Source organism: Manis javanica, chromosome 3 (genome assembly GCF_040802235.1).
Source record: "Manis javanica isolate MJ-LG chromosome 3, MJ_LKY, whole genome shotgun sequence".
Taxonomy (NCBI): domain Eukaryota; kingdom Metazoa; phylum Chordata; class Mammalia; order Pholidota; family Manidae; genus Manis; species Manis javanica.
This window is the reverse complement of record NC_133158.1, coordinates 181,369,612-181,393,987: the sequence shown is the minus strand read 5'-3', so window position 1 is coordinate 181,393,987 and position 24,376 is coordinate 181,369,612. Positions and strand designations below refer to the sequence as shown.

The 24,376-nt window shown below is 49.5% G+C and overlaps 1 protein-coding gene across 1 annotated transcript; it reads right to left on the bottom strand.

Moving 5' to 3' along the window:
* Window positions 1-14,690: 14,690 nt before the first annotated feature.
* Window positions 14,691-23,158, bottom strand: CLEC3B (C-type lectin domain family 3 member B). Its single transcript, XM_017654542.3, has 3 exons — window positions 22,960-23,158; window positions 19,587-19,685; window positions 14,691-15,173 (listed from the first exon to the last, which is right to left on the bottom strand). Exons 1-3 carry the CDS (start codon window positions 23,066-23,068, stop codon window positions 14,773-14,775), a joined length of 609 nt encoding a protein of 202 aa, XP_017510031.2. The 5' UTR covers window positions 23,069-23,158; the 3' UTR covers window positions 14,691-14,772.
* Window positions 23,159-24,376: the final 1,218 nt, after the last annotated feature.

The window sequence follows — 24,376 nt, the reverse complement described above, 5'->3', positions numbered from 1 at the left end:
TATCATGACCCTGCGGAATGCCGAAGCCTAGAGCAGCAGTCACAGGCTCTGGACCTGTAAGAGTCAGGCTTACCTCAGGACTGAACCTTGATTCCAGACCTCTGCAGAGGGAACTACTACTTCTTTAAGAAGCAAAACCTAATATTTTCTCACTTGAAAGGGAGAGGAAACCCATATTCAGGACACTCAAGAATAAAAAGAACCGAACAGGCTCAGTTGGAGAGGTTACTGGTCCCTCTCTCTCACCCAGGTTTGGCAGTGGCCATTTCTATGATGCTTCAGTCCTAGAGGGGCTCAGGAGGAACCACTCCGTGATATGCCACTTTGGCCTGAGAATTATTTCGAGCTGAACACCATCAGGGCCGAAAAGACTCACGAAGAAACTTTGCCCTTCCACCAAACTGCCTAAAAGAGGTTAGAGGATCCGCTCCAGGAAGGGAGCTATGACCATAGATAATTACATTATGATATGATCTAGGGGTAGTAGACAAAGAGGAATTTGGCAAAGCTTGTTTGTTAAAATTCCTCTCTAGGTCCCAGTGAGACAGGGCAGACAGAGGAGACATGCATCATGACTGGCTTTCCAAAAAAGCTGAGATATGAACAGTGTAGTTAGAGCAGGAAAGATTCCATCTTAAGGGTGAAATTCCATGTTAAAAACCAGGAAGTTAGGAAGTAAGATTCCTAACACATTCTTTAGCAAACAGACAATAGCTGTGGATAAAATGAAGGCTCCTGTGGCCAGGATTCTCACCTGGCCCTGGTCAGCTAGCTCACTACACATGTGTGGGGCAATACACATGGTTACTGACTCTATATAAAGAGCTCCACCCAGTGCTCTGGGCGACACGGTGGCAGGGCTGCAAGGCTGCAAGGCTGCAGGAGAGCAGAGCAGAGGCTGGAGTGGTGGTAGTGCTGAGGACAGAGACTGGGACAGCTGTGCTGACAGAGGGGCCCAGAGGCGGAGACCAGCTTGCTGCATGCAGACTCGCTCTGAGTGAACGGGATTTTAGTGATTGACCTGCCACTGTGGAAATAAAGTTGGGTATAACCCTTTCACCCCAAGAACGTTCTACTGTCATTTCTTTGGTCACACTGAATCCATAGTGAAAGTGCTCGGGGCTGAAACCCCTTGGCAAGACAATAACACAGCTCGCTTTCCAGCAGGGCAGGGAGTCTTGATTGATATGTCCTCAGAGGGAAGCCACTGTCCTGGGGAGGTACCAGATCAATAAATTTCTGGTGTTAAGTTTATTTTGCAGCATTAACTGGAGAACTGATAATAAAGGAGAGAAGACATAGTATCTATGACCAGAGATAAGCATCTGGAGACCACTTGACAAGTCGATGCCCTCACCCTTTGTCATGTCCCTAAAGATGCTTAAAAGAACCCCAGCCTTTTAGCGCACCTCCTTCCTGAGGATAGCCTTTCTGTAAGTGTGTACATTTAAATAAAGCTTTCTCACTGTTCAACTTAATTGCCTTTTGTCTCTCTGCATTTTTCCAGGGGTAAACCTCTTTGTTTATTTGCTATTTCATTTCCAAGTTTCCACTTAGTCTCCACTTTACTCCTGATAAGTAGGGAGGGGCTGCTGAGAGCTCAGATTTGGGCCTGCAAGTTCTGTCACCTGGGTGACCCGGAAGAAATGCAGCTGCAGTAGCCTGCCTGAAAATCTCCTTTCTTTGGGAAGTTCTTGGAATATAATCTCACTCCATCCCATGGTCCATGGCTCCCCAAATCCTGGGGTGATAGTGGCTGGTGCCATGCTATGCAGATCCAAGCAGACATGGCACGTCAAGTGACCCTGGCTTTAAGAGACGGCAAGGGAATCTACCCTGTGCTGAGAAAAACTTCAGCAAACTTTCCCTCTTTCCCTCTGCGCTTTCCTGTTCTCCAACACCTGCAAAGCAACTGCCATTCCCTGCTACTCTCACATTAATGAATTCCTTCCTTGGCTACATACACTCTTCAGACCTGCTGGAGAATTCTTTCTCATTCAGAGTCAAGAACCCTCCCCCCCACTGGGTTGAGGATTCACCTGGTGCACATGGAGAGATTTGCCCAGCAACACCATTATTTCTCTGTGGCCCAGCAAACCTTTATTTGCCAAACATTTACTCTTTTTAATCTTCCTGTGAATTGCTTTCCTTCTCTTTTAAGTCCCAGACCCCCCTACCCTCTTCTTAGTTCAGCATGACATTATACACCTCATTTTGCCTGTTTTTGTCATGGTTATGAGGATTAAATTTTTCACCTGTTAATCTGTCTCATGTCAGTTTAGTTCTTAGGCCAAACAGAAGAAAAATTTTTCCTCCCAACAGTTCCATTTGAGGTTTCTGAACTGACATTTTCCTGTACGCCTTTCCCAAGTTCCTAGAGGACCCAAAGAATCAGGAAGGTTTTGAAGTAATGGCTGTGTTGGAATGAGCTTCTACAGAACAAACTATCCTTCACCCCTCTGAACAGCCACCCTAAGATGCTGAATAAATGTTGCCATGAAAGGGGAAGAGAATCATTGAGTTTTGTCTCCTTGGTTGGCCACATTCTTCTATCAAATTCCCACGAAAGGGCTCTTGTCAAAAGGTGACCATTAAATAAAGGATTTGCTGGTGCTCAGGGGACACCTCCCTCCAAGACATCTCCAAGGTGCCCAAATCACAATAACAACAAAAATCCCCACCCAATGATCCTGGGTGACCTCAGCCCCTAATTCTCCAGATCTTCCTAGTTCATGAGATGAAGCTTGTGTCCAGGGACCTGAGGCCAGACTCATGTAGGCCCTTCCTTGCATCTCATCTCCCAGGGGAAACACGAGCCCGTCTTCAGGTTTCAGCCAGCTGTCCCTGCCCTCTGTCCAGACTTCCACTTCCAAGCCACGGTTGGGCCAGGGAGGACGGAGTGAAGGCTGCAGAGAGAAAGAAAAAGGCGGCCCATGGGCAGGGCGGGGCAAGGCGGGGCTGGAATGGGGGCAGCCCTTGGGTCGGTGGGCACTGTTGGCACAGTTAGTCTCACAATGGCAAGCGGGCCTCCTCACCCCTGCGCAGGCTGAGCCCCAAAGGGCCCACCGTATGGGCCCCAGGGTGGTGGTGAGGAATCTCTGATGCTAATCAGGGCGCAGAAACCCACGCAGACCAGGTTTTAGGCCACCAGTGTGTGGTGTGGAGAGGAAACAGAACCCCCACTAAGGGCATAGGGGGATGTTACCCCTGAGACTGTGCCGAGAGCTTACCAAGTGAGTTTCTGGTTAACATTTTCACCACCAAGGGCCTAAGAGGTTTTCCCTCCATCAGACACACCATACCACGGGTTTGGCCCACTCTTTCTTTTGGAGTATGCACTTCCCCAGCTGGAGCCCTCCAGGCCTCCCGCAGTTCACGCACAGCTAAAAATGTTACCGTGTGCAGGAATGGCGTGGCTCAGAGGCCATCCAGCCAGGGGCACGTTCAGCCTGGGGAGTCTCCCTGCTGCTCGAGCTGACTTAGCCCAGACAAAAAGTACAGAAACCCTTACCAGGCACCAATTTCTCCTCTCTGAGCTCACAGTTCTTCAGTCTCCACTGAGAAACCTTGACTTTCCTAACTGGTACATTCCTTCCACTCACGATTTCAATGCTGGTCTGTTAACCATGGCATCTGAAGTCTCTGGAGGGCAACTGTCTTGCCAGTGGGTTTCAGCCCCAGGCAAGTTCGCTGTGGATTCAGTGAGACTGAGGAATGACAAGGGAACATTCTTGGAGTAAAAGGGTTTCTTACCCGGCTTTGTTCTCCTGGCGATAGGCTGAGCATTAGAATTACATCTGTACCCAACAGTCTGCAGGTCTGTCATCACCCTCCTCTCTGCCTCCACCCAGAGCCCTGGGCAGAGCTCTTTATACAGAGACTCAGTCAATAACAGTTTATTGGTCTAGGGGTGTGGAAGCAGTAGCCTAGCCACAGGCCAGTTGTCATCAGGTAGTTCAGGGTCAGGTGAGGATCCTGGCCCTAGGAACTTCCGTTTTCCCCACAGTGACCCTCACCATTGGTTTGTTTTTTCTCCTCAAAGGCCTGTGCATTTCTGAATTGGTGACAGGTCAGCAAACCCAGCCAGGTGGAGTCTTGGGAAGAGTGTCCTAAAGGCTGCTCTGGGGCTGGGGCCTGCCACCTGCTCTGGAGTCTCCACCTTAGCAGCTTCCTTCCGACACTTGAAGGAAGGTAAGGAGCACTGCCCGCCTGGGGCCCCAGGGGCAGCCTGCGCTCAAAGGTGCACTGGGGCCCCATTCCCAGGAGTGGATGCCCCTCTCCTGTCCTTCCTGACCCCTCTGTCAGCACTCATCTGTCCAGTCTTATCAGTTCCCCACCATGTCTCTGGTGCAGTTCCCAGAGCCCCCCAAACCCCTCTTCTGTTGGAGAGATGGCTGTAAGCTAAAGTATGCTTCAAGGGCAGGGGATTCCCAGTTGGGGTGAACTTGCTCTCCCCTTTTCTCTCTCACATTCCTGTTTCCAGATTTATTTCCCTCTGATGTTCTCAGCTCTCCTACCTCCTTGAGATGATCAAACTTTTTGCCCTGTCTCGGTCACTTCCTCATGTTCTCTGTACATTACATCTTCCCTCAACCTGCCATTCCTCCCAGCCACGAGCAAGTTTTCTGAGTGCCGGCCAGTGTGTACTGCTTCCTCTCATCCTTGACTTGTTTAAAATTTACTTTGCAGCCCGTGAAGGTTAAATGTATCTTCACTTTTGTATGAATTGTTCAATGTCCCAGAGCGCCTAGAGGTAGAACTGGAGTCCCAGGCAGATTCAGCTACACCTCAGCTGCGTCTACTGAAACCTTGTTCTTGTCATTGTTTTGCTTTTAATTTCTTCTCTTTTTCTTTCACAGGATGGATCCAGCACCTTGCAGACAGATGCAGAAGCCTGAGTAACAGAACAGACCAGGACCTGCCCTGTAGCCAAAGGCCACTGGGAACCAAGTTGGACACAGTGGTTTATTGCAGTGAGGTTGACTGCCCACATGTAGATATGAGGAGGCATGGGCATCTCAGTACAAAGGTGATACGAGGGACTTACAATAGCATGTGGATTTGTGTTTCAGGGAAGCAGGGTTTTGCCCTGGACTGGGTGCTATCAGGAAGCAGGACCAATTCCATGATTCGGCATCTCAATTTTTTTATAGACCACAGGATGAAGGCAGCCAAGCTAAAGCTGCGGTTGGTAGAAACTGCTGTCACTGGTGTTAGCTGGGGGTGGGGGATAGTGGGTGACATTTGCACAGTGGCCTTGTTTTGTCTGTGCTCAAACATGATTACAGAACGGTCTAGTTTTGTCAGACTATGTCTGATGGTGACCTGTGAGACTGGCTCTGCTAACAGGAGAACATTACAGTCTAGCACTGAGCACCTGCTGGTCCGAGCCTGCTGTCCAGGACTACTTTTATCTTTCTCATGACCAAGGCACAAAGACTTGATCCTCAAGTTCCAGTCTTCTCTATATCCTAGTCTCATTTCTTCATGGTGAAATAAAGATCATCACATTTGAAGACAAAGAGGAGGCAAGATGGACAAGAATAGGAGGGGCATTTGCTGTGGGGAGGGAGTGATATAACATCTTAGCACAGAGGTTTCATATCTCTGTTACCTGAACAGATCCAGTGTTCCACTTCTATCAGTGGATGCAATGGGACTTCAAAGCCAAGTTGGGTAAAAAAAAAAAAAGGAATGAGGGTATCATTGCTATACAGGGGTCTTCTAATTATTGGAGGGAGTTCCAGGCAGAGGGGTGGGGAAGGCAATGAGAAGTGGTCATTCTAAATCCAAATAATCCTCACTGAGAAATACAGTCTGCTCTCCTAGGAATCATACATAGGGTGATCGTACATCCCAGTTTTCCAGTGCACCCCTGATTTCAAGTAATATAACTACTTGATTACCTTGGATATAATTTTGCTACATATTATTTCATATAATTTAATTTTTTTAGTGAAGGGAATCCATTATTTGTCTGGTCCTCTGAGAAGCAGACAGCAAAATGGGATTAGAAGTGCAAGGGATTTGTTGGGGGAAATGCCTGGGAAGGAGCAGGCAGGGATTCCAGAGCACAGGAGTCAGCAGGGAGAGTCCCTGGCAGCACAGGCCCAGGCCTGCGGAAGGAGAGAGGGAGAGCAGGGCTGGGCAGGAAGAACCTCAGACCTCAGCGCAGTTGGGAGAAACCCTGGGCCAGGTGGTTGGGGTGTCCCCAAGCTAACCTTTCCCATTGAAGGAATCACCTTGTTGAGTGGAATGATAGCAGCATTGATGTCCCTGCTGTGTTCAGTCATGGCCCAGAGGCAGCCCGGGAAAGATCCATCTCCTGTCTCTGGGGGTAGCAGCCGAGACTGACAGTCAACTCTGCCTCTTGCAGCAGGTTCCCTTAGAGTCATCTGAGTGGCACCCTCTGTAGCCATATATTTCTTCATTCACCATTGCCACTCTTTTTTTGAGTTACTGAGCAAGTTCAAGTCCTCCTAGGAGCAGAGGCCAAGACAGGCTTAGACATGCAAGAGATTTATGAAGGGAAATGCCTCTGAGGGTAAAAGTGGGAAGAGAATAGGAAAAAAACCTATACAAATGTGATTTAAAAAATTTTTTTATTAAGGTATTATTGATATACACTCTTATGAAGGTTTCACATGAAAAAACAATGTGGTTACTACATTTACCCATGTTAATCAAGTCCCCACCCATACCCCAATGCAGTCACTGTCCATCAGTGCAGCAAGATGCCACAGAGTCACTGTTTGCCTTCTCTGTGCTACACTGTTTTCCCCTGACCCCCACACCATGTGTACTAAACATAATACCCCTCAATCCCCTCCTTCCTCCTACCCACCAGCCCTCCCCAACCCCTCCCCCCCTCCCCTTTGGTAACCACTAGTCCCTTCTTGGAGTCTGTGAGTCTGCTGCTGTTTTGTTCCTTCAGTTTTGCTTTGTTGTTATACTTCACAAATGAGGGAAATCATTTGTCACTTGTCTTTCTCTGCCTGCCTTATTTCACTGGGCATAATATCCTCCAGCTCCATCCATGTTATAGGATTTGTTTCTTTCTTATGGCTGAATAGTATTCCATTGTCTATATGTACATCTTCTTCATCCATTCAACTACTGATGGACACTTAAGTTGCTTCCATATCTTGGCTATTGTAAATAGTGCTGCAATAAACATAGGGGTGCATATGTCTTTTTGATTCTGAGAAGTTGTATTCTTTGGGTAAATTCCAAGGAGTAGGATTCCCAGGTCAAATGGTATTTCTATTTTTAGTTTTTTGAGGAACCTCCATATTGCTTTCCACAATGGTTGAACTAGCTTACATTCCCACCAGCAGGGTAGGAGGGTTCCCTTTTCTCCACATCCTCGCCAGCATTTGTTGTTCTTAGTCTTTTGGATGTTGGCCATCCTAACTGGTGTGAGGTGATATCTCATTGTGGTTTTAATTTGCATTTCCCTGATGATTAGTGATGTGGAGAATCTTTTCATGTGTCTGTTGGCCATGTGAATTTCTTCTTTGGAGAATTGTCTCTTCATATCCTCTGCCCATTTTTTAATCGGGTTATTTGCTCTTTTGGTGTTGAGGCATGTGAGCTCTTTATATATTTTGGATGTTAACCCCTTGTTGAATATGTCATTTACAAATATATTCTCCCATACTGTAGAATGCCTTTTTGTTCTGTCGATGGTGTCCTTTGACAAATGTGATTTAAACTGTATACCGTTGGCAAATAAATACATTCAAAGTAGAGTTTTAAAAACAAAAGCCTTTGTTATGTTGTGTGTCCTGAATTTTGGCTTAGGAAATACAAGTTCTTTGTAAGTCATGTTCAGTGACATAATTGGAATTTGAAGCATCAAACAAGGTGTGCCTCAACTATTTTTTGGAAGGCTTTTTTGTGAGAGTTCTGCAGGTACCCCGTCCCTCACAGCTTCTCAGCAGGGGATAGCTTCCCCCAGGGGACATTCAGCAATGTCTGCAGATATTTGGGGCTGTCACAGCTAGAGCCAGGTACTGCTGGCATCTAGTGGGTAGAGGTCAGGGATGCTGCCAACAGTCTGCAAGGCACAGAGCAGCCCCCATGATGGAGAGTTTTACTACCCAAATTGCAGCCCTGCCCAGCGTGAGGAACTGCCCTGCTGATCGTCTCTGTCCTCCTGCAAGGAAGCCAGCAGCATGAGTGACTTCAGTGGGCTTAGTGGGAAACCCCACGGGATTGGGACCTCTGGATAGAGAGGCTCACCCTGAATCAGCCCCAGAACAGCAGAGCTACAGGCCGCCATCTCCAACAGTAGACCACTCGTAGAAATCAAGCATTTTGCAGAAAAGCACCCAGAGCCCCTTTCTTATTTGAACAGCATGTGTTTGTTCAGTGAGGGCCCCAGACCCTCAGTAGATTTCCAAAGATGTAACTAAAAGACAAAAAACGACTTCCATAAGTTAGAGAAACTTTCATGTCAGAAAGTAAAATACTTTAAAACTTGATCCCAAGCAATGTTTTATATGCAGTAACATCTGAGAGATGTACCCACGCCTGCCCTGACATTCTGTCAGTTATATTTAGAATGTAATTTGAAACTTTCCCAGCCCATCTTGGTTAAAATCTACTGAGTTTACAGTATCAACAGTAGAAATTTTTCCTAGAAACCTTGGCTGAAAAACACTGAGTTTGCTTTTTCTCCTGCCCATTGACCTCTCTTTGTGTTTGGTGTCCTGGCCAAGGCGACAAGCTGCACCGAGGTAATTCTGGAGTACAGCGGATGTCAGAAGGGGTTCCGTGGAGAGAATGGGAATAGAGATTCCCACCTCTGTTCCCTTTGTCTTTACTATAGTAATGGGGTAGCCCTGAGCATCAGAAGTGCAGGTGGCTGTCCTCCACTGCAGGGCATGGACACAAAAATGACAGCACACTTATGCCCCCACCCAGGCACCCTCCACCTGCACCCTGCTGTATGCCCTGGGAGTTGGACTGCATTGCCTGCCTGTGGCTTTGCTGCCTTTCAACTGGGTTCATCCAGTGGGAAGCATCTGCCAAGTCAAAAGGATGAGCAGAGACAGGTGCTGGGATATTTCTCCTGTTCACCTCTGTGCCCTGGGCTGCATTTTCTGTCGGTGGCTGTGTCCCCACCCCTCGGAGATCTCTTTCCATGTTTACTTGCTCCACAACTCGAGCAACACTGTTTGCTCTGCTGGCCCTTCTCTGCTGCCTGCTCCCTGCTGTGCTGGCCTCTGGGTGTCCCCTGTACGTGTTCACTGGCTGAGTGTCGTGTATCTGTGAGTAGAGAATTCCTTACTCTGCACACTGGTGTGGGGACTGTAAAGCTGAAACTGTACAAAACAATCTTAATAATTGCTGGGGAAAATTATGATTGTTCTGTGACTTTTCCAGATGTTTGTTGAAGCATTAAAACCCTCACTGTCAGTGAGAGAAAAAGTCATAAAAAGTATTCTTAAATACACTGATTTGAAACATTGAGAGTGAAAGTATTTCTTAGTATCCGTCTTAGCCAGAGTATTTTGACCAGCGCCTACCTGCTGCTCCTCCTCACGTATCTTGATATGGAGTGTGTGGCTTTCCTCTGCCTTGATGCGTCACCATACGCCTTTCTAAGTTTGGATCAGCTTCACACATTTTATCCTTTTTGCTTTCAATGTTACAAAATACCTCCAGGAGTTCCTTTCATGTGGGTTTTTGCTGGTGTCGCTTCCTCTGGGGCACCTTCATCCCTTCTGTCATTTTCTTCACTTCCTTTTTATGTATTAAGTTCATTCTCCCTAAGTTGCTCCAGCTGCAGATAGAGAGTCTCAAATGGCAGCACTGCCCACACCCCACCATCAGCGGTTTCTTCGGTGAGGCCACCCTTATTCTCTTGGCCATCACTCTGCGTCTCTTCACTGCATTTTCATCTTTATCAGTCACTTCCCTCTCCCTCTTTTCATTATCCAATTTTGTAAAATGTCACATGAGGTTACCACTGGGAGACAAGAAAGCAACACAACCATACATTTTGCTGTCTGTCCATGAACTAAATAACGTGCACTGACCAGTCACCAACAGGCTTGGAAAGAGGTGACATGACTGGTCACTGATTCTTCCTGTGCATGTGTTACTGACATCCCGATCCATGGGCCCAAGAGCTGGCATTCCAATAATACTTTAGAATTGCAGCTTTATGCAATTACTCACAGTTAATATATCAATGAAACTGCAATTTTAACTATCTTGTTGGGGGACTGGTGTGATTTAACTAAAATAACTGAAATTATTGATATTTAAAATTCATGCATATTAGAACTATGTAAACAGAACAAGGACTGCCTGTGGTCCTCTCACTCCAGTCCTTTGAACGGTGTGTGTCAGAGTTGGAGTCTGCTTCCTACTTGGACCATAACAGTTATAGGGTGCAACTAACTATCCAGGGGGTTGGGGTAAAAAAGGTTCACAGAATTCAGCCAAGGTCTGCCAAGACCTGTCCTGTGGCTTTCGACTGAGGACCAGCAATCACTGATTTTACCATCTAGGCACGGGCGCATGGGAAGGCACCTGGGGCATAGCACCCTCCAGGCCCTGGCTCTTCGGGAGGAGGGCTGGCCTGTGAGATACGGGCACTATTGGCAGGAAAATGTATTTTAGATGAGGACATACCAAGTCAAAGACAAATTGGGAAGCTAAGATTTCCTCCAATTACTCACCAAGTGTCCCTGGGAAAACCTTAAGCCAGGTTGAAGTTAGTCTTTGGTGGTGACACAGGGTCAGGAAGAAGCTACATCTGAGGCTGAGACAGCCATGCTTAGGAACTAGGAATTCGTTGACAAGGAACTAGGGCTTGAACCAGCTGCCCAATTGAAAACAAGTTTCTCCTCCTGAAAGCCTCCCATCAGTAAGTTTTCAGAAACCAGATGAATGAATCATCATTCCTTCAAGATCTCTTAATCCTCCTGTCTGTTAGCTTCTAGGTACCTCCCATGTTCAGTCTTTGGGTCAGCAATAGCTCCATGGCACTAATTGCTAGTTACATACCATTTGCCCTTCTTCCTTAAAGAAATTTAGTTTTATTTGGGGTGTCAAGGTACCTACTTAAAGAGTTGTATTTCTCAGCCTTCCTTGCAGATAGGCATTTGACAAAGTTCTAGTCTATGAAATATAAGGTGAAGAGAAGCCTCCTTAAAGGAAGCCAACTGGACCTTTCTTGCCCATTCTTTTCTTTTACTTGATGCCTAGAATGTGGATAATAATGGTTGGCACTCTAGCAGCCATCATGGACCATGAGATAACCTCAAAGATGGAGAGCCCACACCAGAATGGTAGTGTGGGAAGATAAAAGGAGCTTTGAATCCCCTATGCCATAGAGATGCCATACCAGCATTAGACTACCTGGCTCCAGACTTCTGTCTTGTTTAAGGTCCTGTCATTTTGGATTTTTCATTATATGCAACCAAATCTAATCCTAGCTGCTGACCATGCCTACTTCCTACTGAAATTAACTTCTTATACCAAGCATATAGGTAGAATCTCCAGTTCCAGTCAATATCAATACGAAACAGTAACTGAATGTAGCCAGCCCTTATTAGAGTGTGTGTTACCACTATTTAATACTTAGAATGGTAGGAAATTCAGACCAAGACAGCTACCATGAGGAGAGATTCTGGGGCTCTTGGGTTTCTTCCAAAATCCTAACCCAGTGGGCAGCTAGCTTTATAAATGCCAGTGGTTCTCAACAACCATAGCTTGGAATCACCTGGAGAGCTTTCAGCACTCACAGTGCCTGGTCCCACTCCCCAGAGATGCTAATTTAATTGGCCTAGAGTGTAGCTGGGGCACTGGGTTTTTTAAAAGTACTCCAGGTGATTCTAACATCTGGCCAGGATTGACAACCACTGACCTAAACCTCAGCTCCGCCTGGTCTGTATTAGTTCAGATCCAACTACATTGCCAGGCCACCTTCCCAAGAGAATTGTCATTTCAGTATAAGAGGTCACAGTTGAACTCACTGTGTTTTTTTCCCACCCAGGTAAAAGCCACGGGTTTCTCTTATCTTTCATGTAGGGTAGTCTTATTTCCAAAGCTTTTTTCACACAGTAGCATTGTCTCATGGTCTTTGCAATTGCTTGCCAAGCAGTGGGCTAGAGGCTTTACATAATATGCTCACTCTTCACAACAGCGACGTGAGGGAGGCATCATGTCCTCTCTACAGGCAAGAGTAACCCTCAGCCTGGGTCACAATGTTCCCAGTGGATGGTCTTCCGCAGTCACCTTGTAGAGTTTGGCTTGTAGAAGCAGGCTGGGCGAAGGCTTAATAGATATGGATTCCAGACCCTTCACCACTGCCTTCTCCCATAGCCTTGGAGAGAATAATTCCAAAGGGACTTGAAGAGATGGTGGTAACCACAAGTAAACCAGCCACGGCTGACATGAGAACCTAAGAAATTTGCCTTCGTCCGTGTCTGTGAGTTTGGCGCTAATGCTCTGTTCTCCCATTTCATGTGCAATTGAAGAAACACAGCTCAAAGATTGTGCCTCCCCCAAGGTCACAGGACTAGAAAGTGGCAGAGCTAGCATCCAAATCCAGGGCTTCTTCCTCACCCTGTGTCACCGCCAAAGACTAACTTCAACCTGGCTTAAGGTTTTCCCAGGGAAACTTGGTGATTAATTGGAGGAAATCTAAGTTTCCTGGTTTGTCTTTGACTTGGTATGTCCTCATCTAAATACATTTTCCTGCCAATAGCGCCAGATTGTTTTCCCATCAATGCGAAACAGGAGGGCTACTCTCTGTCCCCCACCGGGTGGGCAGGCCCCCAAGAGCGGGATCCAGGCCTCAGGCTCCAGCACCTGGCAGAGGGTTGGCACAGTATGTACTCACTGGCTGTTTGGAGAAATGGTTTGCACAAAGCTTTCCATGAGAAAGTGAAACTCCTGGGCTCATTCTCTAGCCAGCCGTGTGACCTTGGCTGGTCCCTTAGCCTCCCTGTGCCTCAGGCTTTTCCTCTAAAGATGTGCTGACCTTTGAGAAGTGTTCCCCTGGCTGTGTTCTCACACTGCATGAAGCAGCAGTGCACTCTAGTAGAAAAAAAGAGCTACTTGTTTTGTAGGCTATGTCATGATTTTTAGCCTGAAAGACTGAAAAACCATGCTCATAAGTGAGTCACCCATGAAAAGCAAGCTAAGTGGAATATTAACATTAGGCTTCCAAAATAACCCTAGAAAATCTGGGTGGAAAACCTGTTTTTATGATTCCTCACCAGCAATTACAGATACCAGTATGCAGCACTGTCGGCTCATTTATACAAACCTTACACAATCACATCATGAAACATCTGAAAACTTCAAGATTCACAAAGGGCTTAATGTATACAACAGATGGTATGTGGGCTTAGAACTCAACAGACCTGTGCTGGAATGTCAGCCCATCAGTGGGTATTCTTGGAAAAATCACCCTCTCTGTACCTCATTTTGCTCAGCTATAAATTAGATTTAGTAATCCTTCTCTCCTTGGTTATTACAAAATTCGGTGAGATAATTTTTGGTTGTTACCAGGACATAGGGGCTTCTGGGTCAGGGCCCAACACACATCAGGAGCATACACATTGCTCCTTTTCTGTGTTTTTATTAATATTTACATTTTCTCTTAGCAAAGCCAAAATCAAAGGAAGAATGTATCTGGAGGTTTAAGTCGTCAGGGTCACACCAGTGAAGCGATGTTTTCAGGTGAAGCAAAGATGTGCATGTTTGTGGGAGGGAAGATCGCATTACATGGACCAACTCTGACCACGATTTGAACCAGCCTTCTCTTCCATACAACCAGTGGTTATGCAGTAAAGGCTGTGGTTTAGGGAGGGTGGGAGAGATGTGGGGCGAGATGGGGAACCAGGAAGGGTAGTATTTGCAGTGGTTCAAGCTGGAGACCTGGGTCTAGTAGCAGTGGATCTGGAGAGGAAGGGACAGCCTGGCCAGTTCCTCAGGAAGTGCAATCATGGCTCCTGATGATGATTTGGATCTCAGGTGTGACAGGCACAGAGGCACATGTGAGGCCCCACAGGACTAGGGCTTGGGTGACTAGAGACATCCCCTGGAGTTGGTGAGCTCAGGAAGAGAAGCAGACTTGAGTGGGAAGGCACTGAGCTCCCTTTTGAACATGTTGACTTAAGTGACTAAGGACTTCGAGGTGGCTGTGTCCACCAGGCATCTGAATTTGTGCCTGTTTGGGACTGAAGAGAGAGCAAGGGCCTGTGGTCACTTCATAGAATGAGGTAGCCAGTGCAGAGGATGAACCTTGCTTGGGCAGAGGAAGCAGCCACCGAACAGCTTTCCTTTCTGGAGAGGAGTCTAGGGAAGACATTCCTGAGGGTTGGGCTGAGTTTTTGACTCAGGAGTCTTAAGTGGTCACCTGGAGCAATTTACTGTCAAACGGTTCAGAAAAGAAGCATAAAGCAATGTGGGAAAATGTTAATGTTTGGAAAATCCGGATGAAGGGTAAACAGGTATTCTTGCAACTTGTCTGTAAGTAGGAAATGATATGAAAACAAGGTTATTAAAAGAAACAAGGCGCAGCTGTGTGGCGTGCTCTCGGCTCCCCTTCTCCCCACGCCCCTCTACCTCCTGGGGAGAATTCATTAGCCTTCCCTTCCTGCGGCTCCTGGGAACCTCCCCGGCCAGCCGCGGACCCCCAACAGCCTGTAGCTAGTCTCCGCCAAGCTGCATCAACTTTATTTGCCGAGGAGGCCCCGCGTGCACGTAGGGGCCCCGGCCCACCCCCCTCACCCCAGTGCCCTGCTACACAATGGCGAACTGGCAGATGTAGGGCAGCATTTCGCGGCAGCGCTTGTCGAACCACTTGCCATTGGCGGCGCCGGCCAGGGCGGCACAGTTCTCTGCCTTGCCGCCGTCGGGCTGCGCGGTGATCTCCGTCTCCCAGTTCTTGTAGGCAATGTGGCCGCCAGTCATGTCCACCCAGGTGCCCTCGGACGCCATGTCATTGAGGCCCAGCCAGATCTCAGCCTCCGCGCCCACGCTCTGGCGCAGGTACTCGTACAGAGCGTCGTTCTCCGAGCCCGTTTGCGGGGTGCCCAGCGTGCCCCCGCGCGAGATGCAGTCCTCACTCGCCTCATGGAAGGTCTTAGCCTGGACAAAGGCCAGAAAGCACTTCACATGCACCTTGATGCCCTTCAGGCAGACTGGGAGGGGAAGAAAAGGCCGTCACCACAGGTCTCTGGGTTCTGGAACCAAAGGCCAACCTCCATCCCATCCCTGTCCATCCCATCAGCACTGGGCAGCCCCCAAATCCAACCAGCAGCTGTAGCAGAGAGTGATGCAGAGCCCAGATCCCTATTAAGAAGGCGCTGCTGTGCCTGCTGCGGCATGACATCAGCCCCTAGCTCCAGGTCACACCCCTTCCCAGGTGCCACATCTGGTGCCCGAGGGATGTGGGAGTGGGTTCAGCAGGGTCATCCCTGCCTGAGGCATGGCACTTCTGAAGGGCCCTTCAGTCTGCTGAGTCCATGGGGTTGCAGAGGCTGGCACAGAGCCTGCACTGCTCCCAGGAGCCCCTCAGCCCAGTTCTGCATCCTCTCCCCACCCAGCTGGGGATCTAATGGCCCCCCCTAATGAGCTCCATCTCCCAAGCGGGCTTCCCAGGGAGCCCAGCCAGAGTCACCTGTTCTGGTCTTCCTCCGGGCACACCTTCCCTGAGATCAAGCGGCTGGCAGGGCCAGGGCACATGCCCACCCAGAGCCTACACCACACTCCAGGGACCCAGTGCCCAAAACCCTTGTTGCCCAAGAGGCCCAACAAGCTCCCGGCAGCTGCCAGGAGCCCCCTCCTGGGTCAGTGCTCCTGCAAGCTGGTTGGGGTGGGGGTTGGAGGATGGAGTTGAGCCCCCAGGACCCCTCAGACAGGAGAGATGGCACTTACTGTGGGCCAGGAGCTAGCTCTCTCAGGCATAGGACTCTCAAAAGTCCAAAATTCTAAGTTTGAATCTGGCCTCAAAGGTTGTAATGAAGGTGTATGTTTGGTTAAGTTAGAAGGAAAGAGTGTTTTTTTACTTGGCAGTTTGCTCCTTAGCTTGGCTTACAACTTAAGTATTTATAGAGGTGGGGTATATGCCTCCATTTCTCCTCTAGCTGTTGACAAACGTTCGGGTGGGTCTGCTTTCCACCCCATCCCAATTCCTCACTCACTCACCTGCTCCTTGATTCACTCAACCAACATCTCCAGGTTGGGTGGGCACCTGACACTCCCAGAACTCTGCACGTGGTGCCGGAAACACTGCGGAGTGGTCTTCATTCCTGGCCTCTGCTTCAAGTCAGCCTGCCCTGCCTTGTGCTACGGTGCAGCTTTTCCAAGATGGTCCTCATTGCCCTTCCCATCCTGGCCCCACGCTACCTTTCCTTCCTGCTGGGAACCCTATGACAATGCTGCCCAGACCACTCTGGGGATGAAGGGCTTACGATCCCAGCTGCCGAGGGCGCTGCAGTAAAATTTAGCTCTCGGCGCCCTCTGAGGACTGCCTCAGCGGAAGACAGGCACCTTGGCAAAGGCCTGCCCCCCTCCCAGAGTGGCCTGCACCCAGTGACTGGCCAGTGCCTTCTTGCCCCAACTCAGGACAGCTCTGAAGGGCCCTCCCATTCACAGCTTCCTCTGCAGTCGGCTGAGGCTGTCGTTAAGAACGCAGTGCAGCTCTGCTTCTTGCTCTGTCCACCCTGTTTCCTTCTGTCCCTTCCCTTCCCCAGGGGCTAACCCTAAGGTACTCCCTTATAAATCTCCTGCAGGCTAAACTCATCTCAGGGCTGCTTCCTGGAAACCCACTGCACACTCCCTCTGACAAACAATTAGCCCTCAATAAATGTTAGTTCTCAGTACATCATCATTACTAACGTTTTGTTGCTGGTCTATTCATGACTCCACTGATTCACACTAGCCTTCCTCCACATGCCCTCTGCTTAGAATCCCTCTTTATCATCCTGCACCTGCCTTAAGGCTCCAGTGAATATAAGGATTCCATGAATACACTGAGGATCCCAGAGAGCAGGGCCCTGGCTTGGTCACCTCTGCCTCCTGGTGCCTGGTAGATGTATGCTGGGTGGGGACCGCACATGTGTTTGCTGACTGGTGTAGGGAAGGAGCAGACAGCGGGAGGGGAGTGTTGCTCCCATAACCCCTGATTCTCTCAATTCTTTGGCTAGGTCAACAGAGCTCAGGAATGCTTTGTGTGGGATAACTGACAACATGATTTGCAGACTGTGGTAGAAAAGGAGAGAATGATGAGAAGCAGAAGGTCCTCAAGGAGGGCAGGTGACTGTGAACCTTCTGGGAATCAGCAAACAGGGAGGTGGATGTTTGGATCTCCATATGACATGGACTTTGTGTAGGGAGGTCCCTACCCACCATCTCAGGGAGCAAGTGGTGTCTAGGTTACATGACTTTGCACAAGCATAAAGCTTGGGCATGAGACAGACCTTAATAGAGCTCACCCTGAAAATCTATCCCCACCCCTTCCACTTCACAGATGAGGAAACTGAGGCCCAGAATGGCACTTTGCTCATTCTAAACATTCCCTCTGTGACAGATGATGTTGGTTGACGCAACCACACCTCTTTCCAACTCCCTTCTCCCTGTCTGCCTCTACTACAGAAGCTGGAAAAGCTTCGTTTCTGCATTGAAGCCATGGATGGTCATCTGATGGAGCTCTGACCAATAGTATAGAAATGGAACACCTTCTACTTTCCTGATAAATGGGACAGAAGTGGCTGGGCCACCCGTCCTCTTTCTTCTTGCTTTGAATGCACTTCAAATGATGCCTGGAGTTGAGGCAGCCATTTTGGGACCTTGAGGCAAAGCTTCTGAAAGCTACCTACTTCCAGACTCTTTTTGTTTATGCACTGTTAGGTTTTCCATTACTTGAAGCCAAAACATGTTAGAGACTTCCTTCCGAGAGCCCCTCCCCTCAACCTGCAATATTAAGCAAGTTGCCCAAAATCATGCATTTGACTTCCTTTCAACAAAAATTTCCTGAGTGTTGATATGTAGCAGTACTATGCTGGGCAGGGTGGTGGGAGAGACAAGGGCAATCAAAAGCAAACATGGCTCCTGTATTCCTGGGGCTTATAGTCCAGTGGGAGAGACAGACATAAATCAACAGATATATCATTACAAACTACAACAAATGTGATTAAGGAAAGAACATTCTTTGAGAACTTATAACTAAGGAGCCTGATTGAGTTAAGGGTTTAGAGACTCCTGAGATGGTGATGGTAGAAGCACTTATTAGGTGGATCTTTGGGGAACAATTCAGGCTGCCAGAACAGCATGTGCAAAGGCCCATGGGAGGGAAAGAAGGATGGCCAGTGTGAATGCTCAAAGAAAAGATCTCAGTGGGAGGGCATGTGTGAAAACTACCCAGTGAAGAAGATCTGGGAGATTTCTGCGGAGGCAGGAGGGGAAGGGAGAGCCCCAGGCCCAGGAGGTGGATGCGTCCGTGCTCGAGAAGCAGCAGGTGAGAGTGTGGCTGTGGCCACAGGGCGACTTGTATATTTCCTAAGAAGGAGCAGAGGTGATTCCCAGATCATAACTCGACAGGCAGTAAAGCGTTGCCAAGAGCAACACTCTGCTCCTTTTGGCTACTGGCAAGACACTCAGCTTCTTGGTGCGAAATGGAAGTGAAGTTACAGTAATAGGCCCACTGCGAGTTTTCTGTGAAGAAAGAGTTAATGTACCCAAAGTACTTAGAACAGTGCCAGGTAAGTAGTAAGCTCATATTAGTCTATGTATTGTTAGTCTATATACTGTTAGTCTGTATTCTTTGTGTTCTCCGGAGCAAGGTCACAAAGGAGTAGGTGAGTCGGAGATGTGCAGAAAATAGAGACAATACGAAAGGAACATGCTGGTTGGGAGAGAGAACAGGTTGCCCAGGTAGGCTAACCAGGCAGTGTGTGTGGGGGCAGGCGGCCGCCACCTGACTGTACCCCAGGCTCCGCAGCTGTGGGATTTTGTCCATCTTTGCTTGGCTGGTTAATGCAGGGCCAGGGAACCGAAGCCCATCTTCCCCTGGGCAGGTTGCTTCCATTCAGATTCTTATCTGTGCTAACCAGCCAGGTGGGTGTGGGCAAGGGACATGACTTTTCTATGCCTTCATTGCCCCTTCTTCAAATGGAGATGGGAAATCCTGCCTCAGCACAATCACGACTGAGAGCAAAAGCATGGGCAAAGCTGCTGACACACGGCGGGGTGAAGCCAGTGTGCCCCCCAGGGCTTCAGGGCTGGCTGACAGAGAGTCTCCCGGGAGCGCATTAGGATGGGCTGCTTCCTCTGCCCCATGGAGGGCTCCAGGCGCATGTTTCCACGGGCAGTAATGGATTCCTGTGGGAGAGCTTTCTGTCCTTTGGGGAATCACCATTCCCACACATGTCAGGACATCTCCCAAGAAGAAGCAGGCTGAGCAGGGGCTCTCCGGCCCTGGCCTACAGTGCTGCACTAACAAAGCCGGCCGGAGCCCTTGTACTGGCCGGGAGCTTCAGGCACCTTGCTGGCTGCCAGCCTGAGCCCTTCTCCCTGGTGCACACCTACCCAGAGAGGCCACTGCCTGCACTCACCAGTCTGCAGGGCCTGCTGCTCCTTCAGCAGGGCCACCTCCTGGGCCAGGTTGTCCAGCTGGCTCTTGAGCTCCTCAAACATCTTTGGGGTCACAACATCTAGAAGAAAGTGAAAGCAATCACAGACATGTGAGGAAGGCAGTAGGGACTGGAGCAGAGCAAGGACTAGGCAAAGCAAGCCCTACCTGTGTCAACCACAGGGGCACAGGGAGAGACAACTCCCAGGGACCCCGTATCTTGACATGCTTTCTCTCCCTCTGTTCCAGCTGGTGGGAGCCTAAGTAATTGCTCATGATTTTCCTTCTGCCAGGGACACCCAACCTTCACTTGCTCCTGCTGGACTGACAGCTGTATGCCTTTGTTCAGAAGTGTTGCCGGGGATCAGGTGGGGTTGGGATCAGCAGATAGGCTGTGGGTGGACCCCAATCTTCTAAAATCCCAGGGATTCAACAAAGGCTGCACTCACTTGGGCAGAGGGTCGGAAATGCTTCCATGGTCCACTTGGCCGCACCTGCATAAAGCCTACAGTCACGAGGGGAGAGGTCAGAGCCTCTGTGCCCTCAGAACATGCCTTTGCAGGAGGAGTTGCTGTAAACAAATGCAGGTAGGAAACATACTCATACATACAGGAATTACTGATGTAACTTATCAAATATGAGGAAAATAACACCCAGATGAGCATGGCAAAAAGGGAGGGTTTGGGGCTGGCAAACCACCTGGGTGGGGTCAGGCGAGCCCCGCACCAGGCCTCTGCCTCAGCTCCACACCCAGGCACATGAGGCACCAGCACAGGGTGCCAGGTGAGGCTGTGCAAGTTGGGCACTGCACATGGGCACTCAGCTGAGGGCACAAGCAGGGCTCACACCCAGCCTTAAAGCCTTACCCTGGCTGCTTGGGTCAGACCAGAAAAAGGGGTGCCTTTCTATAATTTGTCAGCTCAGAGGGTACCTTTGTAATTTGCACCCAGGTGCCCATGGACACAGGGACCAGTCAAGGGGCCAGGCACTGACAGTGCTCCACTCAAGGGAAGTGTGGGCATGAGGGTGTCCCTGCAGCTCTGGGTGAGGAGTCAGGAGGCCTTTGTGCTGCCCCACTTCTGAACCTGGTTCTGCTGTTACTGAGATGGATGCCATCCAGGTCCCCCGGTCCCTGTGCTACAGGCTTGTGTCCTTCCATGAGGCTAGCCTTTCCCCCGAACTACTCCACCAGGTGTGGTCACATGTTCCTGGAGCTCTGGCTGCCCGAGCCCTCCCTGCATGCCTCCCCTCGGGCTGACCCCATGGCTGGCCTGGGCCATGCCCCACGCCCCGAGCAGATAGCTCCCAGGGGCACCTGGGCTCTCCCTCTTCTCACCGTCCTGGGGCCGGGGGTCATGCTGTCCTCTCTACCCTTTGCCAGCTTCACCAACTTGCTCTTCACCACTGGCCCTGGGTATCAAGTGGTCTCCCCTACATTTGTGCCCTGGACCCTACAACTAGGTTGTTCCTATGATCCTCAGTCCTGGCTGCTCCTTGGAATTGCTGGAGACTGTGGCAAAGGCCACTGCTGGGGCCCGCTCTAAACCCCCGACCAGCATTTCCAGGGGAACGGCCAGGGCACCTGGACTTGAAGGTATCCTGAGATGGTGCTGATGCCTGAGTGAGGACAGAAAGGTTCTAGCATCGAGTCATGTCTTGAAAGCAGGGATGCTGACCTCCTGCGAGGTTGCTCAGCACAAACATGGGCCCCTGCATGGAGAAATAGCTCTTGTAAGCATTTGTTTCATGTGTGTGGGCAATAGGTGCAAAGAGGGAAAGCCTAGGTGGGTCAGAACACTGAAGCGGGTCTCAGTGAGAGGCAGGGCGGGGCAGGATGCTTCTCCCTTGGTGTGGTCTGCTCTGTGGGCCTCTGGGGGCCTGGCTCATCTCCATGGAGACCGCCTGGGGCCAGGACTCGGCGTGACAGCTGCAGAGGACCAAGGCTTAGTCTGGTCTGACTTTCTCTTTTTTCACATGATTAGATACGTGATTCACATGATTAAGTAAATTCGAAATATTTGGTGTTGAGAAATTAGCCGCTATTTTCCACAGTCTGAAATTCTATTATTTTCATTTGGAATTGTGCATCCTTTACAAAGAATATTCGTTGGTGGTAACTTTAGCTAATGCTCGTGAACACACCCATGCGTGGTACTGAGTCTTCTCTTTTTAACAAATATTTTGTAGAAGATAATATGGAAATATATATATCTATTTAAACCCAAGCAGTTTGAAACATTAAAGTCTCCTTCTCCATTGAGACTGTCTTCAGCACTCCCGTTTTTCTTCCCAGAGGTAATCATTGTTACTAACCCTTGTGGATCTTTGCAGAAACATTCTGTGCTTATACAAGGCAATATGTATTCAAAACAAATGACTGCATAGAATCGATTCTGTTTTGAACTTTTCTTTGTTCACTTTATAAATGGAACCTCTGAGACTATTTATCAGCACCCAGATCTGCTCAGTCTTTGTCACCCGGCCCTGTGGGTCTCCATGGCCCTGATGTACCTGTATGCACTGTGCTAGTCCATGGCCAACAGGCAGCGGCCCGTTTCCCGAGGAGGCTCAGAGAGGGGCCCGGGGGTGGCCCACACCCCTTGCCTTGCCTGCCTGCACCCTTGGCCTTGGCTGCCTGTCTCTCTGCCCAAATCTGTGCTCTCATCCCCTGGAACTGTCCCAGCCTCAGAGCCCCATGGGGATGACAGCTCAGTTCATTGCCATGGCATTGCACTAATGTTGTCTCAACACAGCCCAGGGTGAGCTCACTGCAGGCAGGGCTCCAAGGGCAGGCTCTGCTGCAGCTGGGCGGCCTGAGGACGCCCAGAACCAGAGGCGACTGAGGGAGAGCAAAGCTGCGTGCAGAATCCTCTTCCGGGTTTGAACACTTTTATTTCCTCGAGGCTGTGATACATGGTGGAACTGGGGATTAACATTATCCCCTTTTTTTCCCTGTGCATCAGTTGTATTCTGTGTGCCAGGCACTGGGCTAGGCACTTCCAGGACAAGCCTTTGAGCAAATATTACTCTTCCCATGAGAAACCCAAGGGATGGAGATTACAAAGCAGAACCTGCTGGCATTGCCAAGTCAAAGTTTGTTTTCTTTAAAATGCTGAGGTGCAGGGCGGAAGGGGCAGGGGTTGGGGCAGATGTCAGTTTTAGATGATCTGGAAGTTTGTTTCCAATTCTGAGAGTCACTGAGCCTTACAGTTCTGACAGCCCTTCTACTGGGGATACCACCCAGGCTCCAGGGGGTACTTTGCTGAAGTTCCCTGGCCTCGTCAAGGAGGAAGACGAAGGGAAGGAGCAGGAGGACCAGCAAAGGAAAGGTGACCAGCTCCCACCCCCCTCCTTACCTTTCTTGACATTTGCAGTCTTCTTGACCTTGGGGGTTGGGGGCTCCATAGTGACTTGGTTCAGGAGGGAGATGAGGCAGAGGAGCAGGCAGGTCCCCCAAAGTGCCATGCTGCTGCACTGGCCGGGGCTGCTGCTGCAGTGGGCCTGAGTTAGAGAGCTGTGGTGGCTGTGGCCCAGGCTGCACGTCTTAAGGCAGCAGCCACGAGGACCTCGGTCCAGAAACCCTCCCAGACTTGGCTGTGGGCATGCCAAAGGAAAAAAAAAAAAAGCCCTGTGAAAGAAGGAGAGCCAAAGAGCCTCCCTGCCCAGGGGACACCCACCCATCATCCTGGCCCTGCCTTCTAAAACAGAATCATTTTCTAGGATTCTGAAAAATGCATGATCACTGACATGGCTCCTATCTGCTGTGCAGATACTGTGGGCAGGCACAGACAGGGTCACGCCCTTCCCTGGCGTTAGCTCGCGGAGGCCTCAGCACAGCAACATTTCCCCATTTTATAGTTGACGAAACTGAGGCTTAGGAGGGTAAGGGACCTGCCCAACTGCCCAAGGCAGCACCGGTACTGGGCCCAAGTGGGCAACTCCAGAACAATTATACTACTATGCCTCTACGGGTGTTCTGGGCTGACTGCCTGCTATTTTGAATGTTTTTAGGATTATTTTGTGGTTCGATCTCTGTACACTTGATGCATCTTTGGTTAAAGATACAAACAAAATCCTCCCCTTTCTTAAATGTCTGCTTCTCAACCATCCTATCCTGAAGCAGAGGTGACCATGGTGGGAGACAGGGAAGTTGTGGTGCCCCAGTGGTGACAGAAGTGGAGCTGGGAGAAAAGAATGTCCCCAGGAGGAGTGTCCCAGGGTGGGGTGTCAGGGCCCAGCGGGGAGGAGGGAGCATCTCTGGGGGAGCGGAGGCCCTGTAGGCCAGCATGGGCATCATTCATAATGGCACAGAGGACACACGGGTGTGAATAAGTCAGTGAATACATTGGAAGTCTGATAAGGAACAGATATTTTCAGTCTCCAATTACTTGGCCACAGACACTCATTAATGCAAGTAAGGTGAGGACAGGATCCCCATGGGTGAGAAGGTGGTGGCAGAGGCGGGAGACTGGCTGCAGACAGCAGCACCCATCCAGGAAGTCAATCTACTGGAGACTATGGGAGAAGGTTTCTCACTGTCAGACAAGGAAGGTACAAATACATAGAATGAATCCTTTGTGACTTCACACATGAGGTGCACAATTGTGGGTTTCAGCATACAAAGATGAACTTATAAATTTAGATGGTAATGCATTTATCTGTTCCCAGCTGTCACTGGGAGGGCCCTGGAGCAGCAACCCTTCCAAAGCCATCTGCACTCCTAGCATCCAAGTAGTGGCTTCCAGCCAGAGCACCCAGGAGAAATGGCTGATT

Coding starts and splice junctions, on each gene's coding strand:
- CLEC3B (XM_017654542.3), bottom strand. CDS start 23,068: ATGGCACTTTGGGGGACCTGCCTGCTCCTCTGCCTCATCTCCCTCCTG. Junction 19,686..22,959: donor GACTGCAAATGTCAAGAAAG/GTAAGGAGGGGG, acceptor ACTTTCTTCTAG/ATGTTGTGACCCCAAAGATG. Junction 15,174..19,586: donor GCAGCAGGCCCTGCAGACTG/GTGAGTGCAGGC, acceptor TTCCCCTCCCAG/TCTGCCTGAAGGGCATCAAG.